General features: G+C 38.2%; 1 protein-coding gene across 1 annotated transcript in view; it reads left to right on the plus strand.

The window, feature by feature from the left end:
• The first annotated feature begins 426 nt into the window (after positions 1-426).
• LOC103037790 (prominin-2) overlaps positions 427-20,738 on the plus strand; it is a 33,220-nt gene continuing 12,908 nt past the window's right edge. The window contains exons 1-13 of the mRNA XM_022666874.2: positions 427-554; positions 3,864-4,110; positions 5,636-5,679; positions 6,379-6,587; positions 12,250-12,370; positions 12,549-12,612; positions 13,465-13,554; positions 14,839-15,008; positions 15,237-15,305; positions 15,402-15,465; positions 15,565-15,715; positions 19,340-19,498; positions 19,664-19,787. Coding sequence (XP_022522595.2) covers positions 3,885-4,110; positions 5,636-5,679; positions 6,379-6,587; positions 12,250-12,370; positions 12,549-12,612; positions 13,465-13,554; positions 14,839-15,008; positions 15,237-15,305; positions 15,402-15,465; positions 15,565-15,715; positions 19,340-19,498; positions 19,664-19,787 — 1,491 coding nt within the window. The 5' untranslated portion in view covers positions 427-554; positions 3,864-3,884. The remainder of the gene's footprint in view (positions 555-3,863; positions 4,111-5,635; positions 5,680-6,378; positions 6,588-12,249; positions 12,371-12,548; positions 12,613-13,464; positions 13,555-14,838; positions 15,009-15,236; positions 15,306-15,401; positions 15,466-15,564; positions 15,716-19,339; positions 19,499-19,663; positions 19,788-20,738) is intronic.

The following is a 20,738-nucleotide window of genomic DNA, read 5'->3' on the forward strand; positions in this document are numbered from 1 at the left end:
GGAGGTGCTGAATAATAGTTGCTGCTTTTCCTACATGCTGTGAAGCTCCAGCTCATCCCAATTAAATCACCTCAAATCACCATCTCAGTTCATCAGGTTTAGATCAGGTTATTAATGTGGAGGACAAACACTTTTTTTTACCGTTTTACTACATAATTCCACGTGTCCCTTAACTGTTTTAATGTTTTAATATTAATTTACAATGTAGAAAATAAATTAAAAACAGAAATAAAGAAAAACACTGAATTAAAAGAGGTGTGTCCAAAATTTTGACTGATACTGTACCTGTCCAGTTCAGTAGAACTTTGTGGTTTGATGGTATTTCAGCTCACTGTTATCTGCCTGTGTCCCTTTGCATAGATCAGACCAGGGAAACTGGTTTCTGAACCGCAGAGGTACTGTCCAACTTTCACACGCACGCACACACACACACACACACGCGCGCGCGCACACACACACACACACACACACACACACACAGTAGACGTTTAAACAGCAGAAGGAAATGCTTCAGTACTGCTGAGAACTGTGCATGCTGTTACCTGCAGTAAAGAGTAAGACTATTCATTTATTCATTATCAACCCTCTTGTTTTGTTCTGGGTCAAATTGTCGCATTTTAAAGTTTGAAGAGCTAGGAAAAATAGTTAAAAGTATTTTTTCTTTCAGTATGAAACTTTTTTTGCCTTAATTTACTGAGCCCCTGAAGGGACATGGTTTATTTATTTTTTTTTAGGTAAAAAGTGGTGAGCACCACTTACTAAGTAGTAAGCACTACATACTAAGTGGTGAGCACCACTTACTAAGTAGTGAGTACCAACTATTAAGTGGTGAGCACCAGATAATGGTAGCTACCAAGCTATAGTTTTAACTGACAGATGTTCCACAGTGAAATAAAGTTGTTAGCTAGCTAGTTTGCTATGTTAGCTAATTTTAACTACTTTATTTTTGTGTGGAATGTTTTAGCTAACGTTAGCTATGTTAGCTAATTTTAACTAAGTTACTTTATTTTAGTGGGGAATGTTTTAGCTAATGTTAGCTAGGTTAGCTAATGCTAACTACTTTATTTCAGTAGGGAATGATTTAGTTAACGTTAGCTAGATTAGCTAACGTTAACTACTTTATTTTAGTGTGGAATGTTTTAGCTAACGTACGCTAAGTTAGCTAATTTTAACTAAGTTACTTTATTTCAGTGGGGAATGTTTTAGCTAATTTGAGCTAGCTTAGCTAATGTTTACTTAGCAAGCTAGAATATGAAAATGGTTCATCTCACATATATTTGCAACCACCCCCTGCAAAAATTAAAACAAAATTGCAATGTTACATTTTAATGTTATATAAAACTTTATTGGTTTTTATATATTGGTCTTTCAAAAGTCATAAAGTAGTGAAACATTAAAACAATTTAAGTGAATTATCCTAATTGAAGCATAACCTGTTAGAGGTAAGGAACACCATTGCACTAAATTTTAAAAGAATAATTAGCAATGGAATTAGTAATAAAATTACGGCAACGTAGAGCTGCCAGCCATAGAAATATAATTTGACTCAGTAACATGTAATAACGTAAAAGGTTTCATATTATAACGTGATATTTATTACGTTATAACGTGATATCTATCACGTTATTTCGTGATACAAAACTATTATGTTATTTCATGATATGGTATTTTTACGTTATATCGTGAAATTATCATGTTATTTCGTGATAAGAAATTATCATGTTATTTCGCGATAAGAAATTATCATGTTATTTCGAATTATGAAATGATCATGTTATTTTGTGATAAACATTTATCAAGTTGTTTCATGATATTTTAACGTTATAACGTGAAAACATCAATATGGTTTTACTTTGATACATGGCCAAGCCAGCGCGCTTCCATTTCACTTCACGTCGCCTCCAGCTACAGTGCTCAACAACTGTAGAATTCCACCATGCCTTAAACCAAGCTTGAAATAGAACTGAATTAAGTCATGCAGACGAGCCATGTTCCTTCACTGAACCTGGTAAGTGTTGAAGTGCTGAATGGCCTAATATCATGAAATAACATGATAAATGTTTAACATTAAATAACGTGATAGTTGCATATCTCAGAATAACGTGATAATTTCTTATCTCAGAATAACGTGATAGTTGCATATCTCAGAATAACGTGAAAGTTGCATATCATGAAATAACATGATAGTTCCTTATCTCGGAATAACGTGATAATTTCATATCACGAAATAACGCGATAATTTCTTGTTATAACGTGAAAATACCACATAATGAAATAACATGATAATTCCATATCATGAAATAACGTGATAAGTATCACATTATAACATGGTAAATTTCACGTTATAACATAAAACTTTTCACGTAATTACATGATACTGAGCCAAATATATATTAGGGCTTGGCAGCTCTGAGTTTCCGTATAAAATATTCACACTGTTTATTAGGAATTTTTTTTCAGACATCTTCTAGATAATTAAACATGTTCCTGACAAATATAACAGGAGGTTTAACTATTCTTTATTTATAAATATGTTATGTGTCATACTATTATTATTATAAGTATGTTAAATGTCACTGTTTAGAATGTGAAATATTACGTGTGGTTTATTCTTCTGTCGGACATACACACTAATATTACTCTATGTTAATGTTGTATGTTAAGATGATAAGATGTTAAAATCCTTTATTAGTCTCACAGTGTGGAAAGTACACAGTAGCAAGTAGCAGGAAGAGAAAATAAACAAATTATTATCAATATAAACATTGTAATACTGCATAAAACTGAATAATTTACACCAATCACAAAAACAAAACACATATTTTATGGGTTATATTTAATATATGCCATTTTTATCATTTTTATTTTATTTATTGCAAAAGAAAAATATTATAATTACATTAGCCTAGTTACTAGGCTAATGTAATTAAAAGATTTTTCTTTTGGCCCTAGTAGCTAATAGTAGCACAACTGTCTTATAAACTGTAAAACTTAAGACTATTCATCATCTTCAACACATAAATCATATTTTCAAACTTTTTATTTTCACTTTATTTTAATTTTCTGCTTTAGTCTGGTGGAGGAGTGGGGTTACTTTACAACATGTGTAATCCCTGCTAAGTGCAGTTAGTTTTTTAAGACCTATAGTCTTAGAGTCACTGTAAAACACCAAATCCATCGGAGATCCTATGTAAACCTATAGTTACACACAGAAGTGGGTAATCCAGGTCCAGAAAGTAAAAATCCACCCCAGGGTTTTAACTTTAAACTAGTGTAAACAGAACTGTTCTAAACATACACCTACCTCTCTCAATTGTACTTCACTTTGTTTTTTTTTCTTGTAAATTATAACCAGTTGTTCCTTAGCTCTAATTTACTGGGTAAAGCATATAACGCTGATGTGTTATTCGCACAAATAATACAGGAACAAAGTGCCATGCTGTTTCTAGCTCTGTTATTTAGCTCCTATCTGATGAGACGATGTGGCTGTCTGGTTTTAGTGCTACCTGTGGGTGGTTGCGAGCCAATGTGGGCGTGGCCATAAATACTAATTTACAGGTTGACGTAGACACGGTGCCTTTTCTGATTGACTCGTTTTTTTACACACTAGCTACTGCAGAGAATGGAGGTTGAGGAAGAGTTTCATGTGCAGCATCATCTACAACTCAGAGAGCCCTATTGTATTTCTCAAGGGAAAAGAAAAATTAGCAGAAAGACACCTTTAAGTGAAATTAATGTTATTAAATAATGTTGAACATGCAGAAGTGTGAAGTTTGTGATCAGGTCACTTTTGGCCAGTATATTCCTCTAATATCTTGTAAATGTTGTAAATTGTGAAAATCTGTGAATAAATATTCCGACAGGAGCTCTCTGGATCAGGCAGCATGCTCCACCCGAGCAGCAGGACAGTGCTGATTCTGCTGGGGCTGACCGCAGTGTCCAGTGCAGCTCTGACCCAATGCCCTCCAGACCAGGTTGACCCTCAGTACCAGGTGAACCTCTCCCACACCTCCGCGGACTCCCTGCCCAGCTCTGCTGGATCTCTGGAGCCCCTGTACAACTTCGCTCAGACCTTCCTTCAGAGTGTCCAACCCTACGGACTTCCACTAGGTACAAAAAAAAAAGAATAAAATTAATAAATGAATAAATACATGGTAATTTATTTAGTTAATAATTCAAATTAATGTCTAAATAATCTAGTAGTTAATTAAAAACAATGCATATTTAAAATTGTATTTAATTTGCATTCATTACTCAATCATGCATCACAACTGTATTAAATTATCTAAAAAAATATATTTTTTAAATTTGCTTTCAGGCCTTGATATGTTAATAGTGTATTTTCTTAATATGAACTTACATTTAATGCGTATATACAGACCTGGAAAAATCACTTCAGTTTCTGAATCAGTTTTTGTGATTTTGCTATTTATAGGTTTATGTTTGAGTAAAATATACATTGATATTTTATTCTATGAACTACGGACAACATTTCTTCCAAATTCCAAATACAAAAATTGTAATTTAGAGCATTTATTTGCAGAAAATAAGAAATAGCTAAAATAACAAAGAAGATGCAGAGCTTTCAGATCTTAAATAATGCAAAGAAAACAAGTTCATATTCATAAAGTTGTAAGAGCTCAGAAATCAATATTTAATTAAATAACCCTGGTTTTTAATCACAGTTTTAAACATGCATCTTGGCATCGTGTTCTCCTCCACCAGTCTTACACACTGCTTTTGAATAACTTTATGTCTGCACTCCTGGTCCAAAAATTTAAGCAGGTCAGCATGGTTTGATAGCTTGTGATCATCCATCTTCCTCCTGATTATATTCCATAGGTTTTCTGTATACATAAATATTTCTATTATATTTTACTTAGAATATTTTAAATATTTTACTTAGATACATTTAGATACACAATTTAGAAACATAATACGTATATTTTTATTATTTAGATTCATATAAACAAAAAAATAAAAACTATATAAAAAATACAGTATTTTCCTCTTTTAGCTTTGATTACGGCATGCATTCACTGTGGCATTGTTTCAATAACAAATTCTGTAATGTCACAAGATTTATTTCAATCCAGTGTTGCATTAATTTTTCACCAAGATCTTACAGCATTGATGATGGTAGAGTCTAGCCGCTGCACAAGTCTTCTCCAGCACATAGCATCACAGCATCCTGATGGCAAGCTGCATGACCGGGATTCGAACATGAACATTCCTCGATCCACAAAGTCACATTTGTGTATCAAGAATACATCATTGTAGATCAGCATTACCACCCACAGTGAACAGCGCAGTGCAGAGTGTGGTAATGATCGTAACTGGCAGCTTCTGGCTGGAAATGTCCATGTGAACAGATAAGCGACTCTTGCAGAAATCATCACATCCTCATTTAAAGCAGGAGATACCATACATATACATCCCACAGTTAGTGCAGTGTTCTTTAGCTTCAAAGGACATGGCAAAAGTCATGGGACATGATACTAGTTTTTGTTTCATGCCTTTGGGATGATATTTAATGTACTGTTAATATAAATTGCTATCTAATGACTCTGACTGTCATTTCAGTGTAATATCCATTGATGAATGTTATCATAACATGTAATATGATTATTTTTAGATGTCGCATCCAGACTATTACACAATGAAGCTGCGAGCTCTGAGGTGAGTTTAGTTTTTATTGGCTCATTCAGTAAATGTTCCTGTTGAACTGGTTTTAAATGACAATACATTCCTGCCAGTTACAGCCTTCCCCTAAATAGGTTCAGTCAGGATCATCCAGTAATGCAACTCTGTCCTTCATTCTTTTCTTTCACACATGCACAGAGAAGTCTTTTTCAATCAGGTTCAAAGATATAAACAACTACAAATTAAATATTTTCAGTTTTTTTTTTGTTGTCTCAGAATTGAGTCAAAATGTGTCAAAAACGTAAAAATAATCATTCTATTGAATTTCTTGGCCCAGAATTGTATGGAAAAGTGTGCTCATTTGTCTGTATTGGTTTTCAAGTGAAGGAGCTATGCCAATTTCTTCATAAATTTTTCAGGTTCGGAATTGGGATAGGTGTAGTTAAAGGTTAAAAATAAGCCCCACAGGACATTTTGTGTCCTGTTACCTGTTAGAATCTTAAAGTAGACACTTCAAAGATTAAGAAAAATCTCAAGATGTTTTTATTTACTAGTAGTAGTAGTAGTGCCGTAGTTCTATTTCGTTACTATACATCTCTGGTCATTAAATACACACAGTCATACATACAGTAATGTCAAGCTTCTGTCTCAATTGGGGACAGGTTTTCATTGTTTTTGTAAACTTATTTAAATGTTTTAATAAAATATTATAAATTCTGTGTGTTCTTCCTGCAGGTGTTGAGCTATGAGGCTGGTTACGTGGTGTGTCTGATTCTCGCCATTCTTTATGTGGTGATAATACCTGTAGGGGGCGCTGTGTTAGCATGGCAATACTTTCTTAGTAGAAATGTGACAGAAGCGAGTGAACCACCATCATCACTGCCATGGTACCAAAAGAACGTCACTGTGATCACCTGCCTGTCTGTCACCGTTATTTTACTACTGTAAGTATTATGTTTTTGGCTGAAATTATAACTATACAAAATGTACCATTTGTCCAAAGGCCACATACCATGTACCAAACAAGGTCCAGTTTTTAACAGCTACCACTATGATCGGGAGATCACTGGTTTGAATCCTGGTCATGCAGCTCGCTATCAGCTGCCGCCAGAGCCCTGAGAGAGCACAGTTGTCCTTGCTTTCTCTGGGTGGGTAGATGGAGCTGTTTCCCCTCATCATTCTTAGGGTGATGTTGATCAGCACAAGGCATCTGTGAGCTGATGTATCAGAATCGAGTCACTGCACTTTCCTCCAAGCGTGCTGTGATGCTACTCGGCAGCAGTTTAAAAATCAAATCAAATCAAATTTATTTGTATAGCGCTTTTTACAGCAGGTGTTGGCACAAAGCAGCTTTACAGAAACATGATTACAGGACAAAGAATCAGGCAAAACATTAAACATAGAAAATACAGAATACAGAACCCCCAGTGAGCGCGGAGGCAAGGAAAAACTCCCTCAGAGCTGCAGGAGGAGGAAGAAACCTTGGGAGGACCAAGACTCACATTTGAGGGGGGACCATCCTACCACTGGTCAAACGGCTTTTAAATTAAAATTTAAAAAAGTCTTTTATACATCCATATAGGTTTTATGTACTCAGGAGTGTAATAGCGCCACTAATGGCTTGGATGTAATCAGTAGTGGAGAATAAGATGGACGATGAGCAGCTGATCTGTGGTGGTGGTGGAGAAGAGCTGACTTCAGAAACTTCCATCAGTCTGGCCGGACAGGAGACGCGAGAGCCTGAGGGTCCAACATCAGTATCGGGTCAGACAGGTGGGCAGTCAGTAACTCGGAGGAAAGCAGAGAGATGGAATTAGTTTTGACTGGATTTATGCAAAACTGAGAATATTAAAACATTATCAGAGTGTGGCAAATGACTCCGGCAGAACTGAATAAAACAGCCTCACTAAAGGCAGAGAGCCAGAAGGTAACATAGACATGGAGGCTCCCTGAAACACTGGCATCCACCCACTCCACCGTCCACAAACCTGAGTGACCGTGTGCAGTGGGAGAACAACAGCACCAGCATCTCAGTTTACCACAATTCCCTCTGTCCATGAACCCCTGGATCTGCAGCCTTATCTAAAGGGAAAAACATTAATTACCAAAAGCTAAACTAAAAAAGTAAGTTTTCAGTCTAGACTTAAAGATTGAGACTGTGTCTGAGTCCCGAACATATTCGGGGAGATTATTCCAGAGTTGAGGCGCTTTATAAGAGAAAGCTCTTCCTCCTGCAGAGCTCCTCTGAATTTTAGGAACTACTAATAAACCAGCACCCTGAGATCTGAGTAATCGCGGTGGTTCATAACAGGAGATGAGGTCTTGTAAATACTCAGGAGCGAGCCCGTGTAGGGCTTTATACGTTAACAGGAGAATTTTATAGTCTATGCGGAATTTGACTGGAAGCCAGTGCAGTGCTGATAGTACTGGACTAATATGGTCAAATTTTCTTGTTTTAGTAAGGACCCTGGCTGCAGCATTTTGAACTAGCTGAAGTTTATTTAAGTTACTGCCGGAACATCCAGACAGTAGCGCATTACAATAATCTAGCCTTGAGGTAATAAAGGCATGTACTAATTTTTCTGCGTCATGCAGTGATAGGGCATTTCTTAGCTTGGCAATATTACGGAGGTGTAGAAAAGCTGTTCTAGTAACATTAGATATGTGTTTATCGAATGCTAGATCTGAATCTATGATAACTCCAAGGTTTTTAGCTGCTGAACCAGGGGTGGCTGAGAAGTCAGCCAGATTTAGCATTAAGTCTGATAATTTATTTCTAGCAGCTTTGGGGCCTAATAGGAGAACTTCTGTTTTATCACTATTTAATAGGAGGAAGTTGTGCGACATCCATGATTTTACATCTTCTACACAATCCTCGATTTTCTTTAATCTCACTCTGTCATCAGGTTTGGCTGATATGAAGAGCTGCGTGTCATCCGCATAACAATGAAAATTCACATTATGTTTTCTAATAACTTTGCCCAGTGGGAGCATATATAATGTAAATAATAACGGTCCTAATATAGAGCCTTGTGGAATTCCGTATCTTACCTTGGTATAACTGGAAGACATATCATTTAACCTCACAAACTGATAGCGATCGGTTAAGTACGATTTAAACCATGCTAAGGCAGTTCCGTTTACACCGACCATGTTCTCTAGTCTTTCTAAAAGGATAGTATGATCTATTGTATCAAAGGCTGCGCTCAGATCGAGAAGTACCAGTAGGGAAACACAGCCTTGGTCGGCGGCTATAAGTAGATCGTTTGTTATTCTAACTAAAGCTGTCTCAGTGCTATGATGAGGCCTAAATCCAGATTGAAATTTTTCATAGATCTGGTTTCTTTGCAGGTAAGAGCAAAGTTGTTGGGCTACAGCTTTTTCTAAAATCTTAGAAATAAAGGGTAAGTTTGAAATAGGTCTATAGTTAGACAGTACACTAGGATCAAAATTTGGTTTCTTGATCAGAGGTTTAATTACAGCTGTTTTAAAGGCTTTGGGTACATGGCCTAGGGTGAGCGATGAGTTTACTATCATTAACAGAGGTTTAATTATATCTGGCAGTACCTGTTTTAGTAATTTTGTGGGAACAGCATCAAGTGTGCAGGTTGTGCTGTTTGAAGAGGAGATAATTTTCTCTAGTTCTAGCTGTGGAAGTGGGTTAAAGACTTCCAACCTAACTTCAGTAACAGGGTTTTGTTCTAGATCAGCCAGACCAGATGACAGAGAGGATGTAATATTTATCTGTTTAATTTTATCCCGAATGTTTTCAATTTTACTATTGAAGAAGTCCATAAAATCGTTGCTGGTGTGAATGGCTGGAATCTGAGGTTCAGTACTTGCCTGGTTTTTAGTTAATTTGGAAATAACACTAAAGAGAACTCTAGGATTATTTTTATTTATCTCGATCTGTGAGGCCAGATACGCTGAGCGGGCTTTATTTAGTTCTTTTCTATATTTAACAAGACTGTCTTTCCACGCAGAGTGAAACACTTCCAGTTTAGTTGATCGATATTTACGCTCTAAATTTCGTACTAACTGCTTTAAGGTACGAGTTTGATCATTGTACCACGGTGCGAGCTTTTTCTGTCTCTCTATTTTGTGTTTAAGGGGTGCTACAACATCTAAGGTAGAGCGAAAGGTATTTTCTAAACCTTCGGTTAGTTTGTCTAGTTCTACTGGGTCTATAGGAGAATACATTAGAGTTGATAAGTCTGGAAGCTTATCTGTAAATTGTTGGGCTGTAAAAGGCGTAATTGAACGTTTTACAGAGTAGCTAGGGGATGTACGTATATTATGACTGAGATGTAAATTAAATGAAATAAGGTAATGATCTGAAATTGCGGAGGTTTGAGAACGAATATTCGGGTTATCTATGCTCACACCCAGGGTCAAAACTAAATCCAGAGTATGATTACAGTAATGAGTTGGTCCTGTTATATTTTGAATAATACCAACTGAGTCTAAAATCGATGTGAATGCCTTTTTTAATGGATCATCCAATTTTTCGAAATGAATGTTGAAGTCTCCAACTATAATCACTTTATCATTACTTACTGCTAAGTCTGTGGCAAAATCACTAAATTCTTTTAAGAATTCTAAATAGGGCCCTGGTGGTCTGTAGATATTAATTAAAGAAAATGCATTCTTTTTTGTAACTGGATTAATTATACTGGTGTAAAGAAGCTCAAAAGAAGTAAAATTTTCATAGTGTTTCTGATTGCTAACTAAGGTACTTTGGAAAAATATGCAGACCCCACCTCCTCTACCGGACAATCTCGGATTGTGTATATAATTATAGCCTGCAGGGGTGGCTTCATTTAATGCTACATATTCATTTGGTCTAATCCAGGTTTCTGTCAGACACAGAACATCAAATTTCTGATCAGTTATCATTTCATTCACTAGAACTGCTTTTGAATTTAGAGATCTAATATTAAGTAAACCAATCTTTAGGCTTGAAATGTTAGTACTACAGTCTGGATATGATTGTTTAATATAAGTTAAGTTATTTAGATTTACTGTTTTAGTTTTTTGATGTTTTTGTTTGACTCGGGGGACAGAAACAGTCTGAATACATTGGTATCTAGGTAACGTCTCTTTGCAGCTCGCAGACGGTCGGTCAAGCCTCTCTGTCTGCGGCCTGGTCCCGGCTCTGGATTGTCAGCAGCTTCTAATACTACTCTGCCGACTAACTAAAAGACTATGAGCTATGCTGCATGAAAGTAAGGCAGCACCCTCCCGCGTGGGGTGGACACCATCCCTACCTAAAAGACCAGGCTTGCCCTCAAAGTGTAGCCAGTTATCTATAAAGCCCACATGATTTTCTGCACACCACTTGGACATCCAGCGGTTCAGCGAAGAAAGCCTGCTGTAAGCTTCATCACCACGCCTCATTGGGATGGGGCCAGAGCAGATTACCTCCTCGGACAGCGTCTGGGCCTGTTTAATCACCTCTTTAATATTAGCCTTAGTTACTTCAGACTGCCGCAGACGAATATCATTGGCCCCTACATGAATTACTACCCTCGAATATCTCTTATTCCCTAACCTGAGGTTGCCACTAATGTCCGGTGCTCTGGCTCCCGGTAAACAAGTAACTGTTGCCGCTGGTGCCCCTAAAGGAGTAGCTAATTTCACGTGCCGGACGATAGAGTCTCCTATCACCAGAGTACCTTTAACAGGCTCCTCAGTTGGTGCTTCACTGAGCGGGGCAAACCTGTTTGACACGTGAACTGGGGGAGCGTGGTGTTTAGGTGGGCTGGCTGTGGCCTTTGCGGTAGCATTAGCCTTAGCCTTTCGACTATGCCGCCGAGACGTTACCCATTCGCCCCGCTGTGAGGGCTCTAAGGCCGGAGTCGAGGGGGTACTAACTCTCCCTGAGACACCCGGGGCTGCTAACAGTGAATCCTGCTGTCTATCCCTTATTAAACCCCGGACGTGCAGCTCTAACTTATTCACCTTATCCACCAAGGTGCTTACTATCTCACACTTAGTACAAATACCACTATTGTTACCAGTATCGGTGGATAAGGGTTCTAAGCTATACATGCCACACTCTAAACAGGTGTAAACCTGAGCAGAAGCCATGGAGAAAAAAGCACTCACCTTGTTTCAGTTGAAATTAGAAACTTACACAAACAAACTGCAGCAGCAAACAGCTAATCCAGCAAACCTGAGGAAAAAGTCTATAAAAGTAGACTGAGAGTGGATTAATAGGTGTGTAGAGCAAAGAGGAAGCAGACTAAAAGTGGATTAGTAAGTGTGAAGAGAGTAAAAGAGAAGAAAACAGAGAAAAGTGTAGAAGCTGAAGATTAAAGCAAGCTTTCAGCAGCAGAGCAGCACAGCAGCAAACCAGCACAGCAGCAGACCAGAGTAGCAGACCAGAGTAGCAGACCAGAGTAGCAGACCAGAGTAGCAGACCAGAGTAGCAGAGCAGGGAGCAGACTACACAAAGAATCGGACTACACAAATATCGGAGGAGGCATGTACTAGTCTTCAGCCTCCAGCGCCTTAGCTAAATTGGGAGGAAAATATTTTTTTGTGTGCATATATGTGCCTATGCTTACAGTATATGTAAATGTGTGTGTGTCTTTTTACCTGTAGCTCAGGTGTGATTCTGACGTTCACCACCAACAACCGAATGCATCAAAACATGGAGCCAAACCTTTCTCACATCAGAGCAAATTTGGGGGATATTCAGGAGGCACTCAGCTCTGTCCCTAGGGTATATACACACACACACACACACACACACACACTTTCTACTCTGTTACCAGGGTAACTTTTTTTTACTGTTTACTGCATAATTCCATAGGTTTACCATCTAGAAAAAAAATTAATAAAGAAAAACTAAATGAGTAGGTGTGTCCAAACTTTTGATTTGTACTGTACATTGTTTACAGAAAGTGCAGTTCATCGTTGATCAATTCTCCTACTTCTACCAAGAAATGACGACCGAACTGACTGGTAAGGAATTTATAAGATTGTTATGCCTCTTATTTAATCAGTTATACTATAAGACGCACCTAAAATTCCTAAATTTTTTCCAAAAATCGTCAGTGCCCTTTATAATCCATTGTGTCTTGTGAATGACTTCTATCAGTCAGGTATTAAGGAGGAGTAAAGCCACTTCACTGACGTACAGAGTCATACAGGCGTTTAAGTTTAGTTCTCCAGCACCGAGACTGGAGCACTATTAGCATTAGCCGCGAACCACGCTTAGTGCTAGCTCTTTCGCTGTTCAGAGGTGAGTATATTGGACTGCAGTCTCAGTTGTTTACCGTGTTAAAACAAGCTACGTGGGATGAACCGCTAGCTAATATCATCCTGGCTTACTGGAAAACCCAGGTTTTACTCAGTATAGTGCTGTTGGGTGCCATTTATTGTTAGCCACAAATGCTAATGCTGCTGCACCCAACCTTAGTGGAAATGTGGAAATCTAAGCTACCTGTAAATAAACAGAAGTGCTTTACTCGCCAAAATAAACAGTTTTTAGGAGAGAAATCTGTGAAGATTAACATCCAGCACCTGTTTGACTTTGAAAGAAAATGTTTGTTTTTTTAAGAATTACAAAATTCTTAAATTACTTAGCTTAGCTTTTAGTTACCCCCCAAACACCATCCAGCGGTGAGACCTGCTGAATTAGAATGAAAATATGGCGACCCCCCCTTTTCCTAACTGGTGACGCATAATGCACTTTATAATCCGGTGCAGCTTTTGGATCCAGTACTAATATTTTGGAGCTTAATGTAATGTTCTTGTAGGTGAGACTCTTTATAAGCAGCATTAATGTGTATTTTTTTGGTCTCTTTTCACCAGGAACTGGTGCTTTAATTGGAAATGCAATCCTCTCATCTCTCCATCACGACCTCGCCATGACCTTCCGCCGCCAGGACATCACTGTTCAAGGTTCATAGATGTTTTTCACTGTGATTATTAACACTATGTGTGTAATCATATACAATATAATACACTTGGAAGGGTACAAATACTTTTACAAAGCATTGGACTCCCACTATCCACTTTATTAGGAACAATTAAATCTGGCCCCAACATTAAGAATATTATTTTTTTAAGGTGTAAAAATTGCACCTCTCCAATACACTACCAATACAATACACTAACCAATACACTAGAAACAGCAAAGTATCAACATGTGGCAACCTATGACCAATCATCTGAGACACCACAGCAACCATTGGAGCACCCGTCTAGCGTCCACTTAGCACCCCCCTAGAAACCACCTGGGATCCAGTTCAAAAGCTTGACAGAAATCATTTGGTAATTTCATAACACCCACCTGGAATATTCTAAGAACCACTTTCACCAACACCATAGCAACATAGCGACCTATTAACCACTTAGAAACACCATAGCAACAACCCGGGAAATTAGCAACACTGTAGCAAACTTTTGTGATACCATAGCAACATAGCAACCTATTAACCACTTAGAAACACCATAGCAACAACCCGGGAAATTAGCAACACTGTAGCAAACATTTGTGATACCATAGCAACTACTTATTAATCCCGTACTTGAGTTTTTTAATCCCTTTATAGAATTCTAAATATTTTGCGAACCCCATTCCATGACTAATTCTTGATCAAATGTACTTATATAAATTAAAATTTAGTAATTGAATATAGTAATACATACGTATTATGTATATAAAATGATGATTTTAATTTGATGTTTACCATGTTTAAGTGTTTAAACTGCACTTTGACGAAACCCCTGCTCTATAGCAACTACCTGGGATACCAGAATGTCCTAACTAGTTAGTTAGTTATTCTGTGTTATACCACAGTTAATTCCGACCCTGCAATGTGATTGGCTGAAAGGCGTTCTCTGAGTGCCGTTATCAGCCGGTAATGCACTCTAACCGAAGCTCTCCATGTATTACTCTGCCACATACAGGTAACCTATGCAGCGCTTACAAACCAAACAGAACACCTACAAACAGAGCAGCAATGGAACGATTTTAACTGGCAAAGTTTTTATAACAGATCCTATTTTCTCCTCCTCTTTAACTCAAAATATTTTAATAAACAGTGATAATGGAACTGTGGTATAAGCGCAATAATACACTTGAGGTTCATGCTATAACGTGTAAAACAGCAGTGCCAATGTTACATGCAGTGTACAAATACATACAGTATAACGTGCAATTGACATACTTCTTTCCAATAGACGCTACTGGTGCACAGCGCCACCTGCAGGAGGTGATGGAACTGAGAAGGAATATGCAGGACACCTATGGGTTCCTCCAGACCGAGCTGGAACAGATGCAGAGTCGACTGAACAACCTCAACATCTCACTGAACACCGCTAATCTGGACACAGATGCTAATTATAATCTGGTATGATGTGCTAGTGTGAACAGCTAATATGGTGCTGATTACTGTTGGTGATTAGATTAGATTAGATTAGATTGGTGATTGCATTTTAAAACCTGGTAGTAGAGTCCACTGAAAAATAGTCTAATTATTAATGCATCAGGTGATCTACATCTACATCCTTTAAACGTTTGGATAGCTGTAGTAAATATAATAAATTATATGACAGACTCTTGTTTTTTTATTTAACAGATTCCCAGTGTGAATGCTGAGGTGCAGGGGCTAGGCTTCGTGCCTGAACTTCAAGCCAAGGTCCAGCAGGTGGGTCAGTTAAACAGGCTGTTTAACCATAATTATCTGTTTCTTAGTTGAAGTTGGTATTATTGTATTCTATAACGTTTATGACCATTTTTTCAGGCTAAGACTTCAATTAAATCTATTCCTGAGGTCTGCGAAGATCAGATCACACCAAAAATTAAAGGTACATGCATCATGAATGCATATTATCATTTCTGCTTTATGTTTAGACTGTATTGTTCTGGAAAGTTTATTAAATATGTTTTTAATTATTATTTTACAGCATGGCTAGTGAAGCTTAATCAGACCCAGGACGGATTTAAGAACTACAGCAAGCGCCTGCCGTCTCTGAGTTCCCTCTCTGATACTATTTCTGACATGCGAGCCTCATTGGATGAATTCAAGGCTGATCTTCAATACTACGACTATGTCAGGTACAGTTAAAAAAGTGCAGTGTTGCACAATTTTACTCTTAAGACTTATTGGTTTTAAGGCTAGCTTCTTTAAATTTGTACTGGCCGAGATTGTAAAAATATTTTGGGTCATTTCTCGACTGAATACTAGGGCTGGCCCGAATAGCGTTTTTTGAGCTCCGGATATTCGGCACTGATTCGAAGCGAATATTCGAATATTCGTTTTTAAAAAAAGAGGTAAAAAAATAAATAAAAAAAAAGCAAATCACGGCCCCTTTAATCCACTGAAAAATGTTCAATTTGCTCTGACCGACGAGACATATTCACCCCGGATTTTTGGTGTTTTTATCCCCCATATTTTTTCTGTGTTTTTAGCTCAGATTTCTTTGTGTTTTCATCCCGGAATTTCTGCTGCCCCACACCGCGGCTTATCCGCTGCGTAAGCAGGCTAGGAGGCTGCTGCTGCACGGTTTCTCCGCTGCACAAGCCAGCCCAGTAAATTGCTGTTTGTGTTTTCACACTTAGGCTATTTGCTTAAAAAAACAAACAAAAAAAAAACGTTTGTTCAGGAAGTATTTTATATTCTTAAACATTGTTAATTATATTAGAGGACAGTCATTGTAAACTGTACTTGGTCTATTTCGGTTAAAGGATTGTGCAGGGCATATTACTGATTTTGTATTTTTGCACTTGGGCTATGAGCTCAATATTAAATATTTCGTTTGTTTAGAAATTATTTTATATTTTTAAACCATGTTAAATTATATTAGAGTAGAGGAAAGTCATTGTTAATGACGTTATTGTACTTGGTCTATTTCGGTTTAAGCATTGTGCAGGGCATAGCCGTATTACTGATTTTGTATTTTTGCACTTGGGCTATAAGCTCAATATTAAATATTTCGTTTGCTTAGAAATTATTTTATATTTTTAAACCATTTTAAATTATATTAGATAAGAGGAAATTCGTTCAGACATCATTTTTGTAGGCCAGGCTTTTGTAACCGATTTAGCCCCTACTGTTGCCACATTACCCCTTACGTTTTATTATATAAATCAGTTTCGAAGAGCCTGCATTTTTTTTATCATGTATAATAGAGGTCTGCGCGAGACTGATTTTTAAACCCACTCTTCCACGCTCCCGCGTTTCTGTCTCGTTACCGCTCCGCAAAAAAATTGCTTCTTTTAATCCCGCGCCCGCCCGCCACATAGTGCGGTCCCGTTCCTTACCCCGCGTGCGTGTGTGTGTCGGTCCATCCTGCGCGTTGAGAGTTTTCTTTAGGTTTTTTTTTTTTTTACAATTATTACAGTTTTCTTAACTATTTATTAATTTGCTCCTGCATCGTCTGGATTAAACTCCCGCTCCAGCCAATAACAGTTCAGTTCTGTCCCGCGCGCAAGATATTCTGACGGGACCCGCGAAAACAGAAGTGGTTAGAGTGAGGTGGAACTCTGGAAAGGAGAAAAAAAAACGAATATCCGAATACCAAAATTAAAAACCGAATACCTACTCAACGAACGAATATCCGAATACCCGAATATTCGGGTCCAGCCCTACTGAATACCCACTTGGCCAAGACCCTGGTTACCAAGTATAGAACCGGGCCAAGATGTTTCAGAATGCCAGCATTCTGGTTGCCAAATAAAATATGGAAATTGGCCCGGGCCACTTGTACCAACACCCCGGTTGCTGAGTATAAAATACATTCTGCCCAATTCCACATGGCCAGTGCTAAGCCTTAACCGATGAGGAAATAAATCAGCCGAGCTTGGGACATTTCGTTATGCTATTCGGGAGAGTTTCTGAACCTTTTTCAACTTGTGGCCCACTAAACACACAACAACTAGTTAGTTAAAATCTTTACAATAAAATAAAAGAAGCATTTCATTAAGACACAAATTAATATTAATGTAATTAGCTTGCTAATCAACCAGTTAGCTTTTTTTGTTGATGTAACTGTGCTGAACCTAGCAGTACCACTGCCAGGTACCACTTGGGGAGCCATGGTTCGCAGGTTGTAAAACACTGGGCTAATTATTAATGTCAGCTGACCAATAATTTGGTGTTAATTTTTGATGGAACCATCATACACTTGGCTGCAAGTTGTTCAGTAGTCTCTAATAGACCTGTATATCAAATCAAATCAAATCAAATTTATTTGTATAGCGCTTTTTACAACAGGTGTTGGCACAAAGCAGCTTTACAGAAACATGATTACAGGACAAAGAATCAGGCAAAACATTACACATAGAAAATACAGAATACAGAACCCCCAGTGAGCGCGGAGGCAAGGAAAAACTCCCTCAGAGCTGCAGGAGGAGGAAGAAACCTTGGGAGGACCAAGACTCACATTAAAGGGGGGACCATCCTACCACTGGTCAAACGGCTTTTAAATAGAAATTTAAAAAGTCTTTTATACATCTATATAGGTTTTATGTACTCAGGAGTGTAATAGCGCCACTAATGGCTTGGATGTAATCAGTAGTGGAGAGTAAGATGGTCGATGAGCAGCTGATCTGTGGTGGTGGTGGAGAAGAGCTGACTTCAGAAACTTCCATCAGTCTGGCCGGACAGGAGACGCGAGAGCCTGAGGGTCCAACATCGGTATCGGGTCAGACAGGTGGGCAGTCAGTAACTCGGAGGAAGGCAGAGAGATGGAATTAGTTTTGACTGGATTTATGCAAAACTGAGAATATTAAAACATTATCAGAGTGTGGCTAATGACTCCGGCAGAACTGAATAAAACAGCCTAACTAAAGGCAGAGAGCCAGAAGGTAACATAGACATGGAGGCACCCTGAAACACCAGCATCCACCCACTCCACCGTCCACAAACCTGAGTGACCGTGTGCAGTGGGAGAACAACAGCACCAGCATCTCAGTTTACCACAATTTCCTCTGTCCATGAACCCCTGAATCTGCAGCCTTATCTAAAGGGAAAAACATTAATTACCAAAAGCTAAACTAAACAAGTAAGTTTTCAGTCTAGACTTAAAGATTGAGACTGTGTCTGAGTCCCGAACATATTCGGGGAGATTATTCCAGAGTTGAGGCGCTTTATAAGAGAAAGCTCTTCCTCCTGCAGAGCTCCTCTGAATTTTAGGCACTACTAATAAACCAGCACCCTGAGATCTGAGTAATCGCGGTGGTTCATAACAGGAGATGAGGTCTTGTAAATACTCAGGAGCGAGTCCGTGTAGGGCTTTATACGTTAACAGGAGAATTTTATAGTCTATGCGGAATTTGACTGGAAGCCAGTGCAGTGCTGATAGTACTGGACTAATATGGTCAAATTTTTTAGTTTTAGTAAGGACCCTGGCTGCAGCATTTTGAACTAGCTGAAGTTTATTTAAGTTACTGCCGGAACATCCAGACAGTAGCGCATTACAATAATCTAGCCTTGAGGTAATAAAGGCATGTACTAATTTTTCTGCGTCATGCAGTGATAGGGCATTTCTTAGCTTGGCGATGTTACGGAGGTGTAGGTTATATATGCTTTTTAACACTGATTGACACTCTGTTATCTAATAACATGGACAAAATTCTGTTTTTATTTTTGATAAATTAATAAATGTCATAAACTAATACAGCAGTAATACAGCAGTAAAGCGAACAGAAAATGAAAATTCTCTTTGCTGCTCCTTGCAGGTGGTCAGTGTCGGCTATATTCTGCATTCTGCTCCTGATCGTATCACTGCTGATGTTGGCTGGACTGGTAATCGGAGCATCTGTGGTCATCTCCCCCACTCTTTACCCCTTTCACCTGCAGGACCAGCTGAGACTGACGGCTGTATACCTCCTTTACATGTGAGTAAAGCCCTAACTAATAAAGCTACACTTATTATTAAATGCTGATAATATCTGTCCATGCTTACACATCCATATATCCAGATTTGTGAGGAACATTGATATTTAGGTTCAACATAGATGTGTCACGGTCCTAAGTCTAAGTCTCTTTCTCTGTTTCTGCAGTTCTATAGGAATGATGTTAGTTTTTTCCTGGCTCTTCATCATCATGGTCTTCATCAACCTGTTAATCGGGGGTAACGCTCACGCCCTTGTCTGCAGGAGTATAAGTACTGGAGAGATTTTTCAGGTGAGCAGATAGTTATAGAAACATGTTATCTAGGACCTAAACCAGAACATTGATAAGAAAACATCAGTCATGTTTGGTTAACTTGTGTCCTGCATTTAAAAAAACAACATATCAGTAGAGCTGGGCGATATGGCCCAAAAAAAAAAAAAATTAGATTTTTTTTTTAAATCCGCTTTTCGATTTAAATCGAATTAAAATGTTTTATTAAATTTTCCTAAAAGTCGCTAGAAGTCGCTAAATGACGTCATTGCCTAATTTGCATAACACATGCTTTTGAAGCTGTTAATTTTTTTTTTAGCTTACTTAAGTTTTCTTAATTTTCAAACCCTATTATAGACAAATTGTTAAATAGCTTTTTAAAAAAAGGGAGACACTGTAGGAGGTGAGTGACAGGCTACGTGGTGAATGAGGTTAGTGACTGACTGAGACTGTGTGGGTTAAATTCAGCGAGTTTTTTTTTTCGTGTCACACTGAAGACACTTTTATATTTATATTTCTGCTCTGTAAATAAGGGGCGGGGTCAGTCAGAACGCACTTTATATACACTGCCTGGTCAAAAGAAAAGTCGCCATCTGGATTTAAGTAAAAAAATGATGTGGGGTCGATGCTGCAGTTGTTCATGTACTGAAACAATGAGGTCAGCTGATTACTGGAATATACTGAATATATACCAGGTTATCACCTACTGCACTGTGCTGTCCCCTGTGGGTGGTAATGTTAGCCTTTAATGATGTATTCCTGGTGCACACGTGACACTGTGTCTCCCATAATTCATGTCGCCTTGCCGTAAGCTTACTAGAGTGTGTTCAGCCACACTCACAAGATAATACCTTACAAATTATACTGTTGTGTAAAATCCACCATGGTCAGATCCAAAGAGCTCTATGATCTCTTCAGTAAGAAGCTCATAGTGATTGAAAGGGTGAATTACAGCTTTTTTAATCAGTAGTC

The sequence above is a fragment of the Astyanax mexicanus genome, chromosome 22 (genome assembly GCF_023375975.1).
Source record: "Astyanax mexicanus isolate ESR-SI-001 chromosome 22, AstMex3_surface, whole genome shotgun sequence".
Classification (NCBI taxonomy): domain Eukaryota; kingdom Metazoa; phylum Chordata; class Actinopteri; order Characiformes; family Acestrorhamphidae; genus Astyanax; species Astyanax mexicanus.